Source organism: Dromaius novaehollandiae, chromosome 5, assembly GCF_036370855.1.
Source record: "Dromaius novaehollandiae isolate bDroNov1 chromosome 5, bDroNov1.hap1, whole genome shotgun sequence".
NCBI classification, from domain to species: domain Eukaryota; kingdom Metazoa; phylum Chordata; class Aves; order Casuariiformes; family Dromaiidae; genus Dromaius; species Dromaius novaehollandiae.
The window spans coordinates 68,163,852-68,184,590 of record NC_088102.1 but is presented as its reverse complement, the minus strand read 5'-3'; the positions used below and the strand labels follow the sequence as shown (position 1 = coordinate 68,184,590).

Below are 20,739 nucleotides of genomic sequence, written 5' to 3'. Positions count from 1 at the left end.
TCAGGCTTTTTGATTTACTCGTTCTCCTTTGTCTTCTGATGGAGGAGGGGAGGAAATGTCCCACAAAAAGCATGTATTCATATTTATCCATATCCTTATGGAGAAGGAATGGTTTGCCTGATGAGCTGCAAACTGTTATACTATGTTGTGACTGGAGATGGAAGAAAATGGCTTAAAAGACCATGCTCACAAACTTCTAAAAATACCTCTGTACATCAAGCTGAGGCCAAACCCACATGGAGTGCATTTTTCTTCTAAAACCGAAACACTTGTGAATACTTCTGTTTTATGAACACTCTAAAGCTGACATGGTAATCTCTTTTTTGTTCTTAGGCTTTGGGATGTATCCGGATCGTTCTGCCTTTCTAAAAAAGACTTACTGCTTTGTTTTATTCTGTTGCTACTTAGTTCTCTACTGTGGAACACTTAAAATCTGCTATGAATAGTGTTCAGTCATAACTAATTTGTTTATAAAACCTACCTGTGTTGTACCAGCTCTGTAGCTTAGAGACCCAGGAGCTTTGACTGTAGTCTTCCTACTGTATGGATTAGTATTAGTAGTTGGGAAGGATCCTTTCCCATGATAAAGCTTGAACAGTTGGTTTAACAGGAGAACAAGTGTACAGAAGGCATATACCTGCACTTTGATCATTTTTTTTTCCTTATTTTTATTAAGATGTACTGACTCACAGTAAGAAAACATTGTAAGGACATATCAGGAGAATTCAGAGACTAGATGGAAGGACTGGCTTGTTTCATGACTGGGTCCTTTAGGATACAGATAATGGCAATAGTAAATAGAGCTAACACTGAAGTCTTAAGGTTCTTTTCTCATACAAATATTTGTCTAAATATCAAATTAATATATAACTGATACCATGTGAATGTGTTGTAATTCCAGTGACAAGTCAACCTTTTCAGAGCTATGCTTTTTCTTTTTTTTCCTCCTGTCTCAGACCATTAAAAAGTGCTACGAGCTACCTGTGTTCCACAACTGAGAATAACTATTATTCTTTTTTAGTCCAAGAGGCAAGTTGCTTGACTTGTCGGACATCTGTTAGTGATAGTTTGTGGTAACTTTCATGTGTTTAGCACGAAATGATGCAAAGATCTGTAGTCTTTTTAGGTGAGTGTTAAGTGGATTTTTCACAATTTATTCACCATGGAGTTATTCACTCTATAGTTTCATAAATTTCCATCATTTCAGTGGAAAGGTAGCACTCAGTGATTTGCCTCTATGCTATGCTTCCATATGTGGGATGATACTTTTGAGCTTATAAAAACCCAACAGTACAGTAAGCTTTCACTTACTGTTAACTGAATGCTAAGACTAATGTTACATAAAATGCAAGGACCTTAGTTATAGTAAAACTCTCAAAGTTTGTATCTCTTATGCAACTTTGTACATAGTGAATCAAATGTCAATCATCATTACTAAATACTACTATAAATCTTTTTACCCTATCTAAGACATGATAAGGTACTTCAGTGGAGCTGTTTACCTTTGCAAGGGGGCAGACCTCAGGCCTCAGTGGGGCACCTGAAATATAGGAACAGCACTGGCTTAATTGCTCTTTTTCCTTACTTTCTAGGTGACAAGGCTCTGGATGGCTACAGTAAGAAAAAATATGTCTGCAAGCTGCTTTTCATCTTTCTCCTGGGGCATGACATTGACTTTGGTCACATGGAGGCCGTAAACCTGCTCAGTTCTAATAGATATACAGAAAAACAAATAGTGAGTAAACACCAGCTCTGTAAAAGACAAGGCATACTGTCTAATATCCTGCCTCAGCTGTATAATCTCTGTTTAAACCCCCCCCCCTCAAATTTTCCTCAAATTAAAGCCTTGTTTTGGATCTAGCAGGGACTCGAAAACAGCACCTGTTTGTGCAGAGGGATTCTTGTTTTAGTAAATGACTTGAGAGGTTGTGTTCCTGTAGTGCCTAAGTAAATTACGCTAATTGTAACAGCTAAAACGCGTACTCTGTCTAAAAATTACTTATTAGGAAACTGCCTTGACTCCAATGTTCAAGTAGTACTTGAGGCTTTATAGAAAGTCATTCAAAGAAATGCGTTAGCTCCTACTAACAAACTGTGAGGCAAGCATGAGTTCCAGTGCAAGTTTTGTGTGGTGGCTAGCTATAACGTATTTGAACCAGAATAAGGCAGACACCTTTTACATTTTCAGAATATCCCCTTAAATTTTCCTAGCGAAGGTCATATTTATCAGGTGGATGTAATCCAATGATATCTGAATAGTAAGTCAAATTGTTGATTTGCTTCCCGTTGAAATACTGTCCCATTCTTGAGAAATTATCTTACTGGGTATATGCTGAAACAGATTGTGATCTGCAGGCCCTGAGTCTTGCATTTTTTTCCACTAAAAAGTGATTAACTGGGGAAATGCTAAACTACATGCATCTGCACTTACTTCACTTGATCTTTCTAGGCTTTACTGTGGTATCTTAGTATCTAACTATTTCTGCCCATCTCTCTAGTATTGGAGGAGAACTGTATGTGCTCAAAGAATTACTTCTGACATTAAAGGAAAACATAAAGTAACTCAGCTAAAATCAATTTTCCCTTTCCTTTCTCTGAATCATAGGGGTATCTCTTCATCTCTGTACTAGTGAACTCTAACAGCGAGCTGATTCGCTTAATAAACAACGCGATCAAGAATGATCTGGCCAGCCGCAACCCCACCTTCATGGGGCTAGCTCTGCATTGTATTGCTAATGTGGGTAGCCGGGAAATGGCGGAAGCATTTGCTGGAGAAATTCCAAAAATACTTGTAGCTGGGTAAGTATGACATGCCTCCTTCAAACACACCACCAATAAGCCTTTTAAGCCACTCGGTTCATCAGGAACAGCTGAATCTGTACTCAGATGTGAACAACCATATGTCTTGTAATGAGAAAAGTGACAGGCCCCAGTTACTATGGATGCTCTGACATACCTGAGCATGGGATTGCATGTACAAGTGCATAAATAAAACATGGAAATTAAGACTGTCACTATCTTAAGTAGACTTTTAAAGCTCTGTGTAACAATGAAGTATTTTTTCTATTTAGAAGTGTAGTAGTGAACACCTCTGAAGTACGTTCGTTTTGCTTTTTGCATCTCTCCTGATGTGAAGAGGAGCAATAAATGGATCTAAATATAGAGACTTAAACTACAAATCTCACTGTAAAATGAAGCTGTTCAAATGGTCATGACATTCATCAAGAATGTGCAAATATTCTTTGTACAGTAAGCATTCTTGCTTTCTCTGCTAGCCATGTGAATTGTCTGGGTAAGAGTAGCAATTTCTGTATAAAGAAGATGACTCTGACTACTTGTGGTTTAATTTCCCCTTTCTTATGAAATCTCTCCAGATTTGGTAAATGTTTGGAACTGCAGTTAAATAAACATAGTGAAACCTGTGATTGCAGGGCTATTTTATTTTGGAACTTAAAGCTTTCAAACAGTACATTTAAACCATTATAGATATTATATGTTTTGAAATGTGTATGAATTTTTGTTTTACAGTAAGCTGATATCTGACACTATTGTTACAAAGTAATATGTTGTGTGATAACTGTATTAATACTCTAAATGTCAAGCCCTGGAGCTTAAAAAATGTTGAAAACTCATTTGTTTATGCAATGCTAATTCTGACTTTGTCTTTTATATGCACTGTCTGACCTGCGGACAAAGGGAAGGATATGGTGGGATATCTAGGAGTTGTTCAAGAGTTTCACTTGCATTTTGCTGCTATTGAAATATTGCCACTGTAATGCCCCATCTCTGTCGAATCCTTGTGTTAACAAGAAAGGTTTGAACATTGTTAGTGTTTTGCAGTGCTGAAACTTAATATGGGCCAGAAAGAGAAGAGGAATAAGCAGCCAGCACTTGATGCTCGCTATATGTCTGGGCTGGTGGATGAAATGGCAGAGAATCCATCCCAGAACTTCACCTTTCTCAGTAGATGTGGCATTTCCTGAGTAAGAGTGTATGTCTGAAGAAAACATTCTGGGGCCTTGTCAGGCTTGCTGCTTTCCTTTCCTGCAATGTCCTTGTCAGTTGGGGATGTGGAGTTTTGTGGAGTTCTGAGCAATTAACCAAGATTGCAATGTATAAATTGGCTCTTAAAACTTTCAGCACTAGTGGTCTGTACATTCTTAACTGTTGCGATTGACAGAATGTGTGAAAATAAAGTATTTAATTGACTGTTCTGTGGAAGGGAGTTCACTGAACTATGGTTGTAGCATGCTGCTCTCAAAATAGTCCATTCCAGCATCAACAGCTTGAATGGCAAAGTGAAAAGATCTGTAGATAGCATGCTGGGTGATATTTAGTTTACTTGGATGCTAGCCAAAGGTCCTGAAGCTGTTGGGTAGGTCCAGTGTATTAGAGACAAATCGTTAACTATCTGGAGATCTACGTTTGTTCCCATGCATAACTTGAAATGCACCTTAACTGCATGACTTGAATCTCTCTTCTGAAGAAACTTTTTTACTCGTGATGCCTAGTGAACTTTTGACCCTAATGAATTTCAGCTCTAATGAAGAGGTGTGAAATGTTAATTTAACTTGTTAAAAAAAAAAAAAAAACTAAACAAACAAACCAACCCACACACATTACAGAGAATACAAGACGTAATGGTTTAACTAGTCAAGTTTTCAACCTACCTGATAATTATGAAGAGCAAATACCTTAACATAGAAAGAATCTAGTTAACTAACTTCTTTCCATGTACTTGCAAAGATACTACCTCACTAGGGATGTTGCAGCAGTACAAAGACTAGCATAATGCTGGCCTGTGAGTATTGTTGCGACTTTGATACAAATTAAAATGTGATTGTGTCTTGCAGAGATACTATGGATAGCGTGAAACAGAGTGCTGCCTTATGCTTGCTACGTCTGTATAGAACTTCTCCTGACCTTGTCCCCATGGGAGACTGGACGTCCAGGGTGGTGCATCTCCTCAATGACCAGCACTTGGTAAACTAGTTTGCTTCTGTTTCTTGGGCCTACTCTGTATAGAGAACGATAACTGTTAAATGCATTATGAATTTATTCCCTTCTGAGTCCTTTAAGTAAGTTAGTGGGTTGCTATTTTCTTCAGGCTTGGGGATAGAAATGCAAGAAGGTTGTCCTTCTCCTAATTAATATGTGTGTTTCTGATAAAGTCCTGTTTTATTAGACTTGTCAATATAAGAATAGCATGCATAAACTTGTCTTCCTTTGCTCTGACTGTAAACAAATTAATCTTGTGCCTTGTGTTCATAAATCATATGTGTAGGTATAATAACTATTTTCAGATCTCTCTGAGGATTAGAGCTGCACTGAAAATGCGATGTCTGCTTGGCCAGTGCTTGGACTTCACTGTTCTGTGGTCTCCAAGTGGTCATTTTTATCCTGCTGGTTCAAAAACCTATTGTTCTAAATAAGAAAGCCTATTTTCCCTATCCAGCTACTGTATGAATATAAGGCTACTCAGACTTGCACTTCAGCAGTAATATGAATACTTCAGTCTGTAGTGATATCAAATGCGAAATATATTAAAATATAATGAAATATAGTAAATATAAACATACATGTAAAAATATAAAAACTATATATTTTTTATTAACTATTTTAGTAATTTTATTTTATAAAATATGTTGTCATATATTGTCTCTTTCTTTCCTTCCTTCTTCTTTTCATCTGGGGTTGTCAAAATTCTTTCCTGGATAATCTGCTGGGTGCTGCTTTTTTTTTCTTTAAGCATATCTCTGAATTTATTTTAGATGGGCTATTCAAACAGGAACCACAACTAATACAAAAACAGTGTAAAATACTCTGCAAGCATGACAGTATCACACTGCTAATGCTCAAAGAACAAATGCTCGTGGATTTTTAAAATGTGTAATTGGTCTAGCTGTTGGCTAAGTGAAGGGTTTTCTGATTTGGAGTCTTGTCATGGGGATTAAACTTAGTTTTCTTGTATATTAAAAGCCTTCAAGTGAAAGATGCTGTTAACTAGGGCCATCTTAAACTGTTACAAAACTGAACTTAAGGCTTTCTTCTTCTTTCTAGGGTGTGGTTACTGCAGCTACAAGTCTGATTACTACTTTGGCGCAGAAGAACCCAGAAGAGTTCAAAACTTCCGTCTCCTTGGCAGTGTCTAGATTAAGCAGAGTAAGTCTAATGTTAACCCTGATAATACTTCACTGTTTAATTTACTCAGCTCTCCAGGTCACATTAGCTTACTGTTGATTATTTACTGAGTTTTCTAGGTCAGGTTAGCTTCCTGTGCTGTTAAAAATGAGGATCATTCAATTTCTCTGTGTGTGTGTGTATGGGAGATTTTTATATATATATATATATATATATATATATAAAATATATATATCTCCCATATTATATGTATGTACACATGCACACAGAGCTAGTTCAGTTAGCCTGTCTTAATATTTGTTGCTTACAGTGATGGAAAACTATATTAGCTTGCACAAACCTTTTTGGTGTAATCCTTGCTACACACTCAGTCTATGTAGTTGAACAGTCATGCTGTCCCCACTGCAAGAATCCTCACAGTGCAATTAAGGCTTTTATCCTTGTTTTCTGCTACTGTAACACTGAAGAGTAATTGGATCAAAAATTAATTCTGGAAACTTCCACGTGGAACCCCCAAAAACACAGCCCATGCTTTTAATTTTATTTGAACTTCATATAAGATAATGAATCTTCTTCTTATTCATTCTTGTGTTGCTGCTAAACTGATAGTCATAAGCATTTAATATTCTGTAAATGGGTGCATGAGGTTAAGCCGAGGGAAGGAGCAGTGAGGCATTGCCCCCCAACATAACCCACCAAGTTAGGATCTTCATGCTGGAAAACTTATATTACTGTTTTGTTTGCTTTTGTCATCTTTTGAAGGTAGACAAGGCATGGGAGGGGAAACCTGCCCTTTTAAGGTATTACTTAACAGATGAATTTAGGCCTCAATTTATGCAGTCTTACATCCAAAATTGCATGTAGTTCAGACAAATTTAATTTCATCTTGGATATGAAGATTTTTTGTTTCTTAAAAGCCAGGGAATTCGAAGGGAAATGAATAGCTGTTTCATAGTGGACCAGCAACCATCAGGTGGAATGTCTTTGAGCAAAGCTAATGCCAGACTTGTGCTTACCCTGTAATCAAACGGGTGTGTGTGTGTGGCGAGGGAAATTTGTGAAGTGAAGTACTTCCTCTGAAACCTAATGTAATCCTTGTCACATTTCACTATGTATATAAACCTTTTCTGTGGAAGCAAACTGTTCTTTGCTGTGGAGTATGAATGTTAATGGAGTAATTGGTCCTTCTGCTTTTTAAATTCAGTCCACCAATTATTCTCATATTTAAAGATGCCATGTTCACCTATCAATGGTCAGTAAGGTATAGCACTGCATTTAGTGTTTTGGCTGAATCTCAATAGTTGCGGTCAAGATGAATCATTAAATCAATGCAAGCTAAGCTTCTAGTTAAATATTTGGTGTTACAAGATGGTCATATCCCTCTTTAAGGAAAGCACAGAATGATTTTTGGGAGTAAACTCCCTGGACTACTGTATCAATAAAACTGAATTCATCTGATTAGAGAACTTGACAGAGTACTGATAGTATAACAACTTGAACCTAATTAATTTACTTGATTAAACATTACCAGTGCCATAGTTCTGTAAGCCTCTATCAAAGGTGACCTACAGTGCTCTCTTTTTGTTGGGTGCTTCTGTTAATTGCAAATCACTTGAAACTGCAGTAGCTGAGGCGCTATCTGCTTATTTTACAGATTGTAACCTCTGCATCAACAGATCTTCAGGACTATACTTATTACTTTGTTCCTGCTCCTTGGTTATCTGTGAAACTTCTGAGGCTGTTACAGTGCTATCCACCTCCAGGTAATGCACAAATCATAACAATGGTCACCTCTTACGTGGTGCATCATATCCAGAGAGCCACTGTGGTGGTGTGTGAACACAACTTGGAGTGCAAGCACGGTGTCTTAAGATCTGGATACCGAAGCTTGTACTCTTTGGGAGTTTCAAATTGTTCAAATGGCTGTTGCAACTGGATTGTAAGAGGCATGTTGATTTAACACTTTGCTCTAAGACACCTAGCTCTTTGAATGATGTTGCAAGTGTTTAATATTCTTTAATGTTACCAACAATATTAAAGTCTTGAAATATATTACAGTGCAGATAATGTTTGGCTTTTGTTCTTGCTCAAGTAAAAATGTGGCTTAGGCTTCTTTGTCAAATGTATATTAGGGGAGGATGAGCTGTTTAACACATTAATATTGCCTCAATTTATTCTCTGAGATTAGTGAGGTGGAAGGCCTAAAGCAGGGGTTGGGGTGTTGACCGAAATGAAGTTGTCCAACAGCTTGTTCTTCTCCAGAAGACCCCGCGGTACGTGGTCGTCTCACAGAATGTCTGGAAACTATTCTTAACAAAGCTCAGGAGCCACCCAAATCTAAGAAAGTACAACACTCGAATGCGAAGAATGCTGTGCTGTTTGAGGCAATAAGCTTAATTATACATCATGACAGGTGAGCAGTGAGAATATTTTTATTACCACAGTGTTTTGTTTTGTTTGTTTTAATGGAAAACCATGACTTTGTCTTGAATGCTAAATAGAATTTTACTAAAAGGGAAAACTGGAGTATGAAGTTGCTTGCCAGGTTGGAACATCACCTGCAGCACTGGATTTGAGAAGTATTAATGAACCATGTCACTATCAGCAATTTTTTAATTGCTGTTTCTTGCTCTTTTCTAGTGTTCAGTTTTGTGTTGTGATCCATGACTCTAATCCAGTATAGATGATTCACTCACAGTATTTGAATTTTCATTTCACCAGCAGGATGTTCTGGCAGACACTTTTTGAGGCACTTTAAGAAACTTGCACTGCAGAAACAGTATTCTGTATCCAGTGTTCCTATATCTGTTGCTTTTAACCCTTTCACTTTCTCTCCTGTTCTGTGCAGTGAGCCAAATCTACTAGTCCGTGCCTGTAACCAGCTAGGTCAGTTCTTGCAGCACCGAGAAACTAATTTGCGTTACCTAGCACTGGAAAGCATGTGCACGCTTGCCAGCTCTGAATTCTCACATGAGGCTGTGAAAACACACATAGAAACAGTTATCAATGCATTGAAGGTAAATATTAAGTGTACAGTCTGTTTTAAGTTTCTTCCTTGTGTCCCCCTCCCCTCCCCACCCCGTTTAGGCTAATAATACTTGGGGACCAAATGAGTTATTTCTGAAAGTTTGCTGTAGTTCTTCTTTAATTCTGCAAAATTATGCTGTGCTTATAACAAGTTAATTATGATTTACTTTTGCAGATTACTGGTGGATTTGATACTTGCAGTTGAGGCTCCAAAATGTTACGGGGTCATAAACTGGAGACTGAAGACAAATGAGTCTTTCAAAAAAGTCAAAATTCAAAACAAAGAATGCTCAGAAAGAGTTTGTCCTGTTGCTATCTTTGCTGATAAAGACAGACATTACCCCTTCACTGCAGCAACTTATGGGGAGCAGTAGAGTAGGTGATCAGCTTCCCCTACAGAATCTTAAATTTTTTTCAAAAGTCAAGAAACCATAAAGCTCTATCTCTGGCAGAAAGTGAAACAGGAAGACTTATTTGCACATATTTTTGCTTGGCAGTGCAAAATGTTTCAGTGTTTACTTGTAATGTTTCCTTCCAAGCTCATACTGTAGCATATTAATACACTTGTCTAACCTTAAAGCATGTATCTCTGTTGCGTTTTAGCTGAGCTTCTGTTGATTTGAGGCAAGCTCAATGCTAAAGCTCCAGGTAGTTAATTGCCCATTGGCCTGATGAGTTTGGCTGTCTTGGCTGGTTCTTAATGCGTTTGTGACAAGTGGCACAGGTTACCCTATGTATAGTGCACCACAAGCTCATTAACCCTTGGAGGGCAATAGTGGAGTTCTGTGCAAACTCCTCCATACTCTCAGCACTTGTCTGGATTTGAATATGTATAGTACATAAACAAAACCTCATGGTTTGATTTTTAAGATTAAATGTTATATAAAATCGGTAAGCCCTCCGAGTCTCCAGTGACCTCTCCATAGGTGACTGAAAATGGGAATAACATGAGAAACTTGTAGCTTATGTCAACAGTATATCAAAGTTTTGAATGACTTCATTCTGTATCTGAGAGCTTATTAAAAGGCATTTGTCTTAAATTTGACTGTGAATAATAAAATGTGGAAGTTTAATCTTTTCAGTAAGTTGCACATGCTTTCCAAAGAAGGTCAGGATGATTTCACCTTTACTCTGTGCCCTTTTGCAGACTGAAAGGGATGTGAGTGTACGACAGAGAGCTGTAGATCTCCTGTACGCAATGTGTGACCGAAGCAATGCTCAACAGATTGTGGCCGAAATGCTGAATTATTTGGAGACTGCTGATTATTCCATTAGAGAAGAAATTGTGAGATATTTTTACTTGCTTAGGTTTTTTTTGTTTCTGGCTTTGGCACCACCAGGATGCAGGGTAGTCTGTGACAGAGATTCTTCAAAGGTGGTTTAAAAAAAAGAAAGTGAAACTTCATAAAGGCTGCATCTAATAATGATGTCTTTGTTTAGGTTAAACTTACGAAAAAACACTTGAAATGAGGAATTTTAAAAAGTAATTTTGGTCTCAGTCCATTCCATAGAGACAGTGAAGTGAATTTTATTAGTGCTCAAGCAAATACAGTCTCTAGTTCTACTGAGTTATGTCTTATCTCTAGACAACTATTTTTGTTTCAAAACTTAGTGTGATAAATACTTATTTTTGTATGTAGAATTTTAAACTGTGTGCTGTGAGAACATTCCCCTAGTCTAAGGATTCCCAAGAACTCTGCCTTACATGATGAGTTAAAAGGGAGGAATGTTGTCTACCTCCTTTCTCCCAGCAGAAAAAATGCAAAAGATTAAATGCCCAGTGAGTGATGTTCCTAGAAGTGTAGCCATAGTCTGTATTTATGGTAATTCCTTAGTTAGGACTAAGGTGCTAAAAGTTCTTGATCAGAAAAGCTAACATAGAATAGAAAGTTCCTGGATTTACTTCTTATACTGTCTTGTTGCTGTTGGCAGCCTACACTGACTTTACAGATAACATGAATTTTATTCTGTTAATTTACTACTCCTAAAAGAATTGGCTAGTGCAGATGCAACCCAGTCCAAATGATGTGGTAGTCTCTTCCTATTGCTGACTCTTTGCTTCAGGATATGTGAATCTTGATACGATCTGAAATGACAACTATTTTGGTGACTCTGACTTGTCTCTACTAGCTTGGGCATCCAAATTTTTTTTGAAGAGTTCTTCAAATTCCTACTTAGTGGTGTCTCAGTGATGGTTTAAATGCTTTTATACAAAGAATATTTTTTTCAATAGCTTGTTCTTGATCACTCAATTAATCTGTGGCTCTTCAACTGTGTACTACTTGCTGCACACACTAATGCACCTCTAGGACTTTATGTGCCTGGCAGCAGGCCATTTCTGGCACAGAGCATCAATGTTCATCTTTCACCTTAGCTTTGGGAGCAAGTGAGCTAGCAGAGCAGCTGAAACATCTGTTTCTGGGTTGCTGTGTGGCTTCACTGGATATATAAAAGTGAATCTTGATTCACAGCTTATAGAATCAAGAAGATTGACCAGCTTCTGCTGTCTTGTCTTCTGTGTTTGTTCAGGTTCTGAAAGTTGCAATTCTAGCTGAGAAGTATGCAGTGGATTATACCTGGTATGTGGATACCATCTTGAATCTGATTCGCATCGCTGGTGACTATGTCAGTGAAGAAGTATGGTACCGAGTTATTCAGATTGTCATTAACAGGGATGATGTTCAAGGGTATGCAGCAAAGACTGTTTTTGAGGTGAGAATAACTCTTTTGTGTTTGCTTTCAAAATGGTGTGGAAATTAAGCAAACACCATGTAGTCTAGCAGCTGTGTGTTAGGGAGGTATAAAAATCTGCTCATGAATTACGCAAAGTTCCAGCAGTATTTTCTTGAAATAAGTTTACCATCATAGACTTTCTGAGCCAGAGACTAGATTAGGATGATGATAAGCTGCTCTGACTTAGGTAAGTAATTGTAGAATCACCTGGTTGTTTATAAGTTTTTGGGAAGGGAGGATGGGTTGTGTGTGTGTTTGTTTTTTGTTTTTTGTTTTTTTAAACTTAATTTTTTTTATTGCCACATTGAAAAAACTGAGTTTTTTGAGTGAATAGCTTAGTAAGGAAACTGCATTACTTGGAAAATTACTGAATCATAAAATAAAAGCAGGAGGCTTTTGCAAGTTTTTCCAGTTTTCTGGGCTGTAGGAATCCAAACACTCAAGATAACTTGGTGATCCTTCTAGAGTATGTGCCCATTCCTGCTGTTCAGGATCTCATACAACTGGAATTTGAACTATTAAGGGAGACTTTTCCAAATGGCTGACCTTATTGCTGTGACTCTGCTTGGATTCTTCATATGGGCTTTCTTCTCTCTTGGTCTCCTTTTCTGAATACTTAAGCTGACTTTCAGAACTTATCTCTGCTGTGGATGCCTTCATACTGAAAAAGGCAGTATTTATGTCTTGGATAACTTCAGCACATTCCTGCGAGAATCAAATTAAACATATTGACATACTTCTGACTCTCCTAAGGATGCTAGGAAAATCCAGGTGGTTTTATCTGTCCTCAGAAGTCCGCAGTTGTGCTAGGTGGGCTTTAAGAATACTCCTGGGTTAGTAACACTTATGTTAGGTATGACTTAGCTTGGTTAATCTCTCTATATTTTATAAAAAGATCTCCACCATGTTTTTTGCATAGGTGGCTTTCTAGCTCCTAGACCTATGATCTGCTGTTCTAGGAAAGTAGACCAGGAAACTGGACATGGAAGTGACAGATGAAGTAGATCTTTTTGACATATTACAGATCAATTACCAGCTATTAATGTGTTTTTACAGGCCCTTCAAGCTCCAGCATGCCATGAGAATCTTGTAAAAGTAGGTGGCTACATTTTGGGAGAATTTGGAAATCTGATAGCAGGTGATCCAAGGTCAAGGTAAAATGCCTTTTAAAGAAAACCACTTAATATGCAATTGTAATAGTAATACCTCTTTTGTAAAGAATTACTGTCTGTTTAATGTTCTTAAAAGCTCGTAAACAAATGATTTGGCACTTGATAGTAATGCATTAAGAATTATCATCTCTATGAAAACTGAACAAATGATTTTTTTCCCTATCTTTCAAGTCCCCTCATCCAGTTCAACTTGCTGCACTCCAAGTTTCATCTGTGTAGTGTTCCTACTCGAGCTCTGCTTCTGTCTACCTACATCAAGTTTGTGAACCTGTTTCCAGAAATCAAAACTACAATTCAAGATGTATTGCGCAGTGACAGTCAGCTAAAGAATGCTGATGTTGAGCTGCAGCAGAGAGCTGTTGAATATCTGAGGCTCAGTACCATTGCCAGTACTGATATCTTGGTAGGTGTAGAGATTTCTTTTTCTTTTTTTTTTTTTTTTTTTTATGGAGAACTCTTCAGCTATGTGAACATCAAATCCAATTCTGGATCTTCTGTCAATGAATAAAACTCCACTAAACCTTAGCTGATTGCTTAAAATATCCATTCAAATTAAGGATCCACAAATGGCTGCTGTTTTTTTTCTTCTTTTTTCTATCTATGTACTGAAATTTAGCTGCAGCTATCTTTCAATTGGAGCTAAAAATCGAAGTTGTTATTGCTCTGGTGGAAAAGTGAGAGTGAATTCATGTTAAATTGGGCTTGGTGAAAGCTGGCATAGTACAAAGCCCTACAGTGTTTGCACACTGAAAGGCTGGTGCCTTATATTCTGAAGACTTTTACATTTCAGTATTTGTATGTTCTTCTGTAGTGTGCTCACTAGGTAGCTGTAACTTTGACGAAATTAGAGCTGGCTGATAGCTGTGGTTGGTGCAGAGTCCTGTGTCACTAGACAGTTCAGGTTACTGAAGTGCTGAGCTCTGGCTTGAGGGAAGCCTATGTGCTTAGGGAAAGTCTTGCCATGGGCATTGTACTTGTCAAATAACATGCATACTGTCTTTAAAGATTAACTGGGGTGGTTTGTGTGCTTTTAGAGGAAGGTTGGGAACACGTGACTGGGTAAACTTGTAAGAAGCGGTTCAACATGCAAGCATGGACAGCTTTTAATAAAGCGTATGAAGCTGGAATTCTTGCCTCAATAGAAGTGAGCTGTCGAAGTCTGCAAGTAGATAATAATCACTTAAAGCACGTGCACAGTACAACCATGTACATACAGAACCTGTAGGAGGTAAACACTGAGTATTATGTGCAGAGAGTAGTATGAGAGCTGTGTGCTGGTGGTTTGTATATTAGTAAAATATGTTTTGTTTTTTTCAGAGATTTGACTAGTGTTTCAAAGATGTAATTATTAGATAAAGCCTTCAAAGTCTGAAAACTTTTCCCTTCAAGTCACTGGTCTAGTTGTTTTGTATCATTTAGCTCTGCAACAATTGAAAAGTTAATGTTAGCTCTTTGAGGACTGGAAAAGGAAGATGTCAAAGGGTTCTTTAAGCTATGCTAAAGTGAATACATGACTCAAGACTAAATGGAATTATAAGTCTGCCACTTAACACTTGGGTTTTCTTTAACAATTAGTCAAAACTCATGTAGACTTCCTGAAAATCAGCCTATGGGTTGATGGGCAGGAAACTTGCAATTCCCTGCGCAGAACTTCTTTGTCCCCAGAAGTTCCCAGATAGTGTTTTAACCTGGCACTCTCAGGTCTGGCCAGAGCACGTCACCCTCAGTCTTGTGACTGGTAATAAATATTTGGGTCTGAATAGGTCCTAGTCTGGGTAATCTTTAGTGGCTCCAGTCTAGGTCTGCCTGACTTAAGAACTTTTAGGTCTGCTGTGATCCAAGCGTGGTGGTGGTGGTGGTGTGTGTGGTCTGTTTGGGTGTGGGATTTTTTTAATAGGTGCAGATTACCTCTCTAGCAAAGTGCTGTTTTTGTAAGCACCTCCTTTAGGAAGACTGTTTTCAAGATTATGCTCTGTGTATCTTCAAGGTTAGGTCTGTTGTCTGTGGAAGGTACCATGTAGAAGGTGAAAGAGGAGGAAGGGCTTTATCAGCAAAAGCTCCCAGGTCACCAGTCAGAAAGTAGACTTCAGAAAATTCTGAATTTTTTTTAAAGACAAATCTACTCTACCACTGTATAACAGACTGCGCAGTGGTTTTCTGTATAGGTAGTTATTTCTACTCTTGCCTGAACATCATGCAATGTATAAGGGTGTTTCTTTTCAAAGACTAGAAAGTTGATTTGACTTTCTTTGTCAGTGTGACTAATACACTACTTCTGTGATAAGGCTACCGTGCTAGAAGAAATGCCTCCCTTTCCGGAGAGGGAATCTTCTATTTTGGCTAAGCTCAAGAAGAAGAAGGGTCCTGGCACAGTTACTGACCTGGAAGAGATCAAAAAGGAGAGGAGCTCTGATATGAATGGAAGTGCTGAACCTGCCTCTGTCAATGCCAGTGCTGTTGTGAGTTTAAAAACTGTTTTTATTTCAGTGGTTCACAAGGTGTGGAAGTGAACAGGGAATTGCTTCCTTAAAGTGACTTTGAAATTTTGATCTTAAAATTTAAGACTCTGGGTGTTTGCTATGAAGTATTGGGGAACCCATACCTGCTTCCTCTGCATGCTTGTATTCAGCTTTCCTTTGGAAAACTTACCCACAGTGTAAATGGGGAAGAATTGTCTGCAGTCTAAACCTTTTATGTTGTTACTCTGAGAAATGTTGCTACAACCTTAGAAATGGGAATATTCTTGCTCTGGTTAAATTGCAGTGAAGGTGAGATGCTAAAATGAACATATTTAAAAGGAGTGGCTTGAATTTCTAAGCATCAGCTGTTCTTCTGACTCTTCTAGCATGAGAGAGATTTTTGCATCTTGTTTTAGGTTATTTTTGTTTTCACTAGAAATGCACTTTGTGTGGGTGCCCATAAAGTATAATGATGAGGTTATATAAACTTACTTGACTCAATAGTTTGAGTTCCATTATGGTAGACAATGCCACCGTCTTGTTTGTTGAGCTGCAACTTCCTACTTTATTGTCAATTAAGGCTGGTAGGCTGAATCACTCCCCTAACATAATACTTAAGTTTCCAATTCTAATAACAAGGATAACTTATAAGTACAGTTGAGATGTAGTAGTAGATTACCTGAGAGGAAGAAGTGCTTTGACACATTCCATACACTTAAAAATTTACATTTAAATCTACATTAAATCTACATTTAAAACTTAATCCTTTAACCTTGTCACTGCAGTATCTAGGAGTATCTGTGCTGCTTACTAGTCACTGAAGTGCAACATCATTGAACAGATGGAAATAGCTTTCCACCAGAGAAAATATGTGGCTTTTTTGCCAAACTGACTGAGGTGACTAGTATTTTAAATTGTGGAATGCCTCAACAGCTTTACTTCCTATAGGTTAATAGCAGCCTAAGAAAGTCTGCTACATTACTTTCATCAGTGCTTTTGATGTGACCCTATCTTAGTTGCCAAGAATATGGTCTAACTCAGAGTTCAGCTGTTTGTTTTGAACCGTTCTTAATAACTGGCTTCTGAAAAATCTTAGGGAATTTTTGGTTATCCTGCATCAAATTCAGTCTTTGGAGTACATGATAACTTTGAGCTGACTTGCATTTGGATGAGCTACTTAAAGCTAACTGTCATGTCTGTTGCAAGTAAAATCTTATTCTTTTATCTTGCAACTCATTTTTGGCATATCTGGCATATTGTAGACTTAATATCTAATGCATAAACACTTTGGCTAATACTGATCTGTGTTTTGTTCTTGTATGTGACTCCTGAGTGCATATGTGAGGCCTCTGATGGTGCATGATTCTGTGCCCTGGCTGCTTGACTTGCTCCATTTAAGAAAAATCTTCTTGAAGATCTTACCTCTACCTGTGCAGCTTGTAGTCTAAATCAACTACAAGCTCTGCTTTTTTTTGTTGTTGGTTAGGTTTTGCAATGTTTCTAAGGTTTGTCAAGCTCTGAAACCCTCAGGACTAAACTGATGGTCAGCTTAAGATGCTGTTATGTTTTGATTCAGGCTTACATAAAGGCAGTGCTGAATTCTTCAGGAAAGAAAAGGAACATATTAGAATTCTACTCCCTATGGTAGTTAATTTCTCTTGATTTTCCACAGGATCAGAATCCACGTGTACAGATTTTGTTTTTTATTTAACTGCTAGGCAATGATACTCAATTCAAAGGGGAGGGGGAAGGAACCCTACATCATCTGTTACTGACTTAAATTGAAACACATTTATGAAGTCTTCCATAGTCTGCCCAAACCTTCATAGGGGAGGGAAGCACTTTGCCGTAGCTTAGGTGTCCCTGCAAAAGACAGCTCTGTTTTAGTCTTGTTATAGTTCAACTCTGAAGTGTCTTGTCTTCCCTAGTCTACTCCTTCTCCATCTGCGGATCTGCTGGGTCTGGGTGCAGCTCCTCTCACCAATTCAGCTCCCCCACCCGCCTCTAGTGGTAGCCTGCTCGTGGATGTATTTTCAGATTCGGCTTCTGCAGTTGCACCTCTTGCTCCTGGTTCTGATGACAACTTTGCGAGGTAATTGAAAATGAGACATTCTGTAAGGGCTCTGGGGAAGTATTTGCCTGTTAAAACAGGATTAGAGAAGAGAATATATCCGATGAATAACTTTCAGTTTTTTTCCAGCTACTTGAATGCATTCCCGGGTGGTAGTTGTGGAGCAGAAGGGGCGTTCTTGAACTCTTTATGCTGGATATGCTGTTTTTATTGAATACCTTTGTTCATGCAAAATGGAGTCTGTAGTAGTCAGCCTGAGGATATTAGCCACACAGTCTTGCCTAGCTTTCTTCCTGGTTTTGCTGCTTTGTTAAATTAAGCTGCTCGTGCATCTCAGTAACACATGCTAAACTTTGGGGTTATCTGGCCCAACATGAATACATTGTTCTTGTACATCATATCTTGTTTCCATAAAATGTTCTTGCATCACCTCATTTATGGCAAACTTGCACTGGAACAGTGGGTTGGGTTGTTCCTAGCTATATATCCAGAGATAGTGTGTCTCAGTTTCAAGAAATATTTACATTGCTCTGCTACTGTCTGACAAACGAGTCTGAAGGAAAAAAAATGGTTTTCTTTTTTTGGGAGAGGGAGATTTGTTTAAAATTATCTTCCTACTTACATTGCCAGCTGTAGTATCAGGCATAGTGTATTATTAATCCCTTTAATATCAAATAACCTGTTAGCTATACTCAAATGTCACTTGGCTAAAATTTTGGAAGTAAATAGAATAAGATGACAGTGCATCTTTCAAATTCTATCTTATTATTGGCTGAAGAGCATAATATTAATATTATCAAGGATGTCGCATCATGATGTTATGATGCACTTGCAGGGCATCTTAATATAGGAGGCATGATAAGTGAAACTAATCTGCCTGGACCATGTTGCGCTTCATCCAAATTTTATTCAAGGCCAGGCTCTGTTGCAGGTTTGCAGTGATTAAAACTTGATCCTACATTTCTCTTGAAAAGCAGTAAGTGATGTTTAATTGTGCTACACAGTACCAAAATTTTAAGAAGCTATGCAAGCTTGTTAGAGCTTTTTTTTAAAAGAAAAACTAAGTTTTTAAAACCAGACTTGTAGCTTCATAAGAAAAAGTTACTTAAACTGAGTTTTCTCTTGCTGCAGAGGAAAGTTTAGCTTTGTCCAACCATGGTCTGTCTGTATAAGGTGAAACACTCCCTCAGCACTATTGCGAAGTTGCCTTCTATACTCTCCTGCTGCTTTTTTAGTGCTGTTGTCACTCTTGCTTCTAATCTGTTACTTGGCTTAGTCATACACCATGTGCCCATGTACTGTTGCCTACGCTTTAAATATTTGTGGGTTTCTTTTTAAGAACAGACTGTGCAATCATCATTAGAAATTCCATTAATGTTGATGAGGTCTGTTTCAAAATGCAGGTTTGAAGTGGCTAATATACACCTCCATTTATGGCTTTGAACTAAAAAAACTGTCACAAATAATTAAATGCCTAAAAGGATTTGGTTGTTTAAGAGGTATAAACTTAAGCTGCTGAACATCTTCAGCATCTCCTGTCTTCAGGAGGAATTCCTGGTTCCTAACAGTCATGGAGTGGGGTGGGGGAAAGGATAGGAGGAAAATCATCACTTAATGCCTAAAACCTTTCCAGGTGTACTCAACTAGGGCAGCTAATAAACTTCTCATGCATTAAATTCTCACAAGTGCCATTTTTGAGGAAGGAGGTAAAGGAAATAACTAAGCACTAAGCTGTCTTTACTAACTCCTGCTATCTCTGTCGCTACCACCTTTCTTCCTTTGTGCTGCCTGAACTAGCCCTGACCTGGCTTCATCTGAGGTAGTTTCTGAGGAACCAGCTGATACTGTGCATGATGCTGATGAGCTTTTTCACAAGTAAGCAACACTAAAACCTTGCAAGGCTGGGCAAATTCCAGAATATAGTTACAAAGAAAAACTATAGTGTGCATTAATTTAATGCTAGCAAAACTGGGCAGAAACATATATATGTACATATATTTCAGACTTCTTGTGACCAGAACATTTCTGTAGATGTTGTGCGTTGTATGACACGCTCATGAATCCACAGCTTAGAGTTGCCCATTAAGAGTCAGTGCTATCACACACTACTCTAAAATGAGACATTTATGGCAACTCTAGCTGTATCTTAAGCTTTGCAACTATTTGCAAATACAGACAACTGTTTTAAAAGGGTAAGAATTTACCAAAAGTACTGATATTTGCAAGCATGTTTTTGTGTAGTGCCATGTATGAAAAAGGCTAATATTCGTTGACCACCTCTTCTGCTTTTAAGTGAAGGGTAGGAGGACGGAAATACCTGCAGAATGGGCTTGCTCTCTCAAAATAAAAAAACCACAACTGTCAAGTCAACATATGTGATACAGAATTGATGAAACAAGGGGGTCTTTTATGTTTAAACAGTCAGAGCTTCAAACTTAATTCTGCACCAGCCTAGTGAATTCCAGAAGTTGCCAAAAAAAAGAGAAGTAATAGTCTATTGCCTAGTCCTTCTTAGTGTGTGTCTGTAGCATATTGCAGCTTCCTCCATAGTTTCTCAGGTATCCTATTGAATAGAAACTGAGTTATTTTAGTGTTCTACAATTGGTGGTTTTAATTGTAAAATGTATTCGTCTTTTAACTCTGCAATTTTCTGCAAAGGCCTCTCTCGCAGACTGATGCGCTTTAGGTTAACCAGTCTTCATCCTCTGTGTAAACCCTGAATTTTGTGGTTCTAAACACTCTTTTAAATTTGTCACCGTTAAAATGCGTGTTGCCTCTCTTCCTCTAGGTTTGTGTGTAAAAATAATGGAGTCCTATTTGAAAATCAGTTGCTACAAATTGGACTGAAATCTGAATTTCGACAGAACCTGGGTAAGAGCTTTCAGGCAGAGAGGTTAGGTATTTGTGCATCAACTTCAATGTCGACATGATATTGAGCATAAGGCTGACTTTTCAGCTGCTTTAAAAGGGGAGCCTGATTTCAGGCCTAACTGTATTAGGATCTTCTGTTTGTGGCTTCTGTGTGGGTTCTTGTTTTCAACTTTCCAGCTGCTTTTGGTAGCTGAGATGAAACGGGCGTGTAGGTGGTACTGTGAGTTCTAGTTCTCACTGCCTCTTCATAAGGCTGATACAGCCT

At 38.1% G+C, this 20,739-nt stretch overlaps 1 protein-coding gene across 6 annotated transcripts in view; it reads left to right on the top strand.

Annotated features, from left to right (window-relative positions):
• Positions 1-20,739, top strand: part of AP2A2 (adaptor related protein complex 2 subunit alpha 2) — a 52,251-nt gene that overhangs the window by 24,039 nt on the left and 7,473 nt on the right. The window contains exons 3-17 of one of the 6 annotated variants that reach the window (XM_064513164.1): positions 1,593-1,735; positions 2,606-2,799; positions 4,854-4,983; positions 6,061-6,162; positions 7,796-7,904; positions 8,404-8,554; positions 8,990-9,158; positions 10,316-10,453; positions 11,698-11,880; positions 12,958-13,055; positions 13,245-13,476; positions 15,359-15,532; positions 17,461-17,624; positions 19,401-19,478; positions 20,392-20,474. In XM_064513164.1, the coding sequence (XP_064369234.1) occupies positions 1,593-1,735; positions 2,606-2,799; positions 4,854-4,983; positions 6,061-6,162; positions 7,796-7,904; positions 8,404-8,554; positions 8,990-9,158; positions 10,316-10,453; positions 11,698-11,880; positions 12,958-13,055; positions 13,245-13,476; positions 15,359-15,532; positions 17,461-17,624; positions 19,401-19,478; positions 20,392-20,474 (2,148 nt within the window). Of the gene's footprint in view, positions 1-1,592; positions 1,736-2,605; positions 2,800-4,853; positions 4,984-6,060; positions 6,163-7,795; positions 7,905-8,388; positions 8,555-8,989; positions 9,159-10,315; positions 10,454-11,697; positions 11,881-12,957; positions 13,056-13,244; positions 13,477-15,358; positions 15,533-17,460; positions 17,625-19,400; positions 19,479-20,391; positions 20,475-20,739 lie in introns of all 6 variants that reach the window. The other 5 variants (XM_064513160.1, XM_064513159.1, XM_064513161.1 and 2 more) reach the window with 5 other exon arrangements.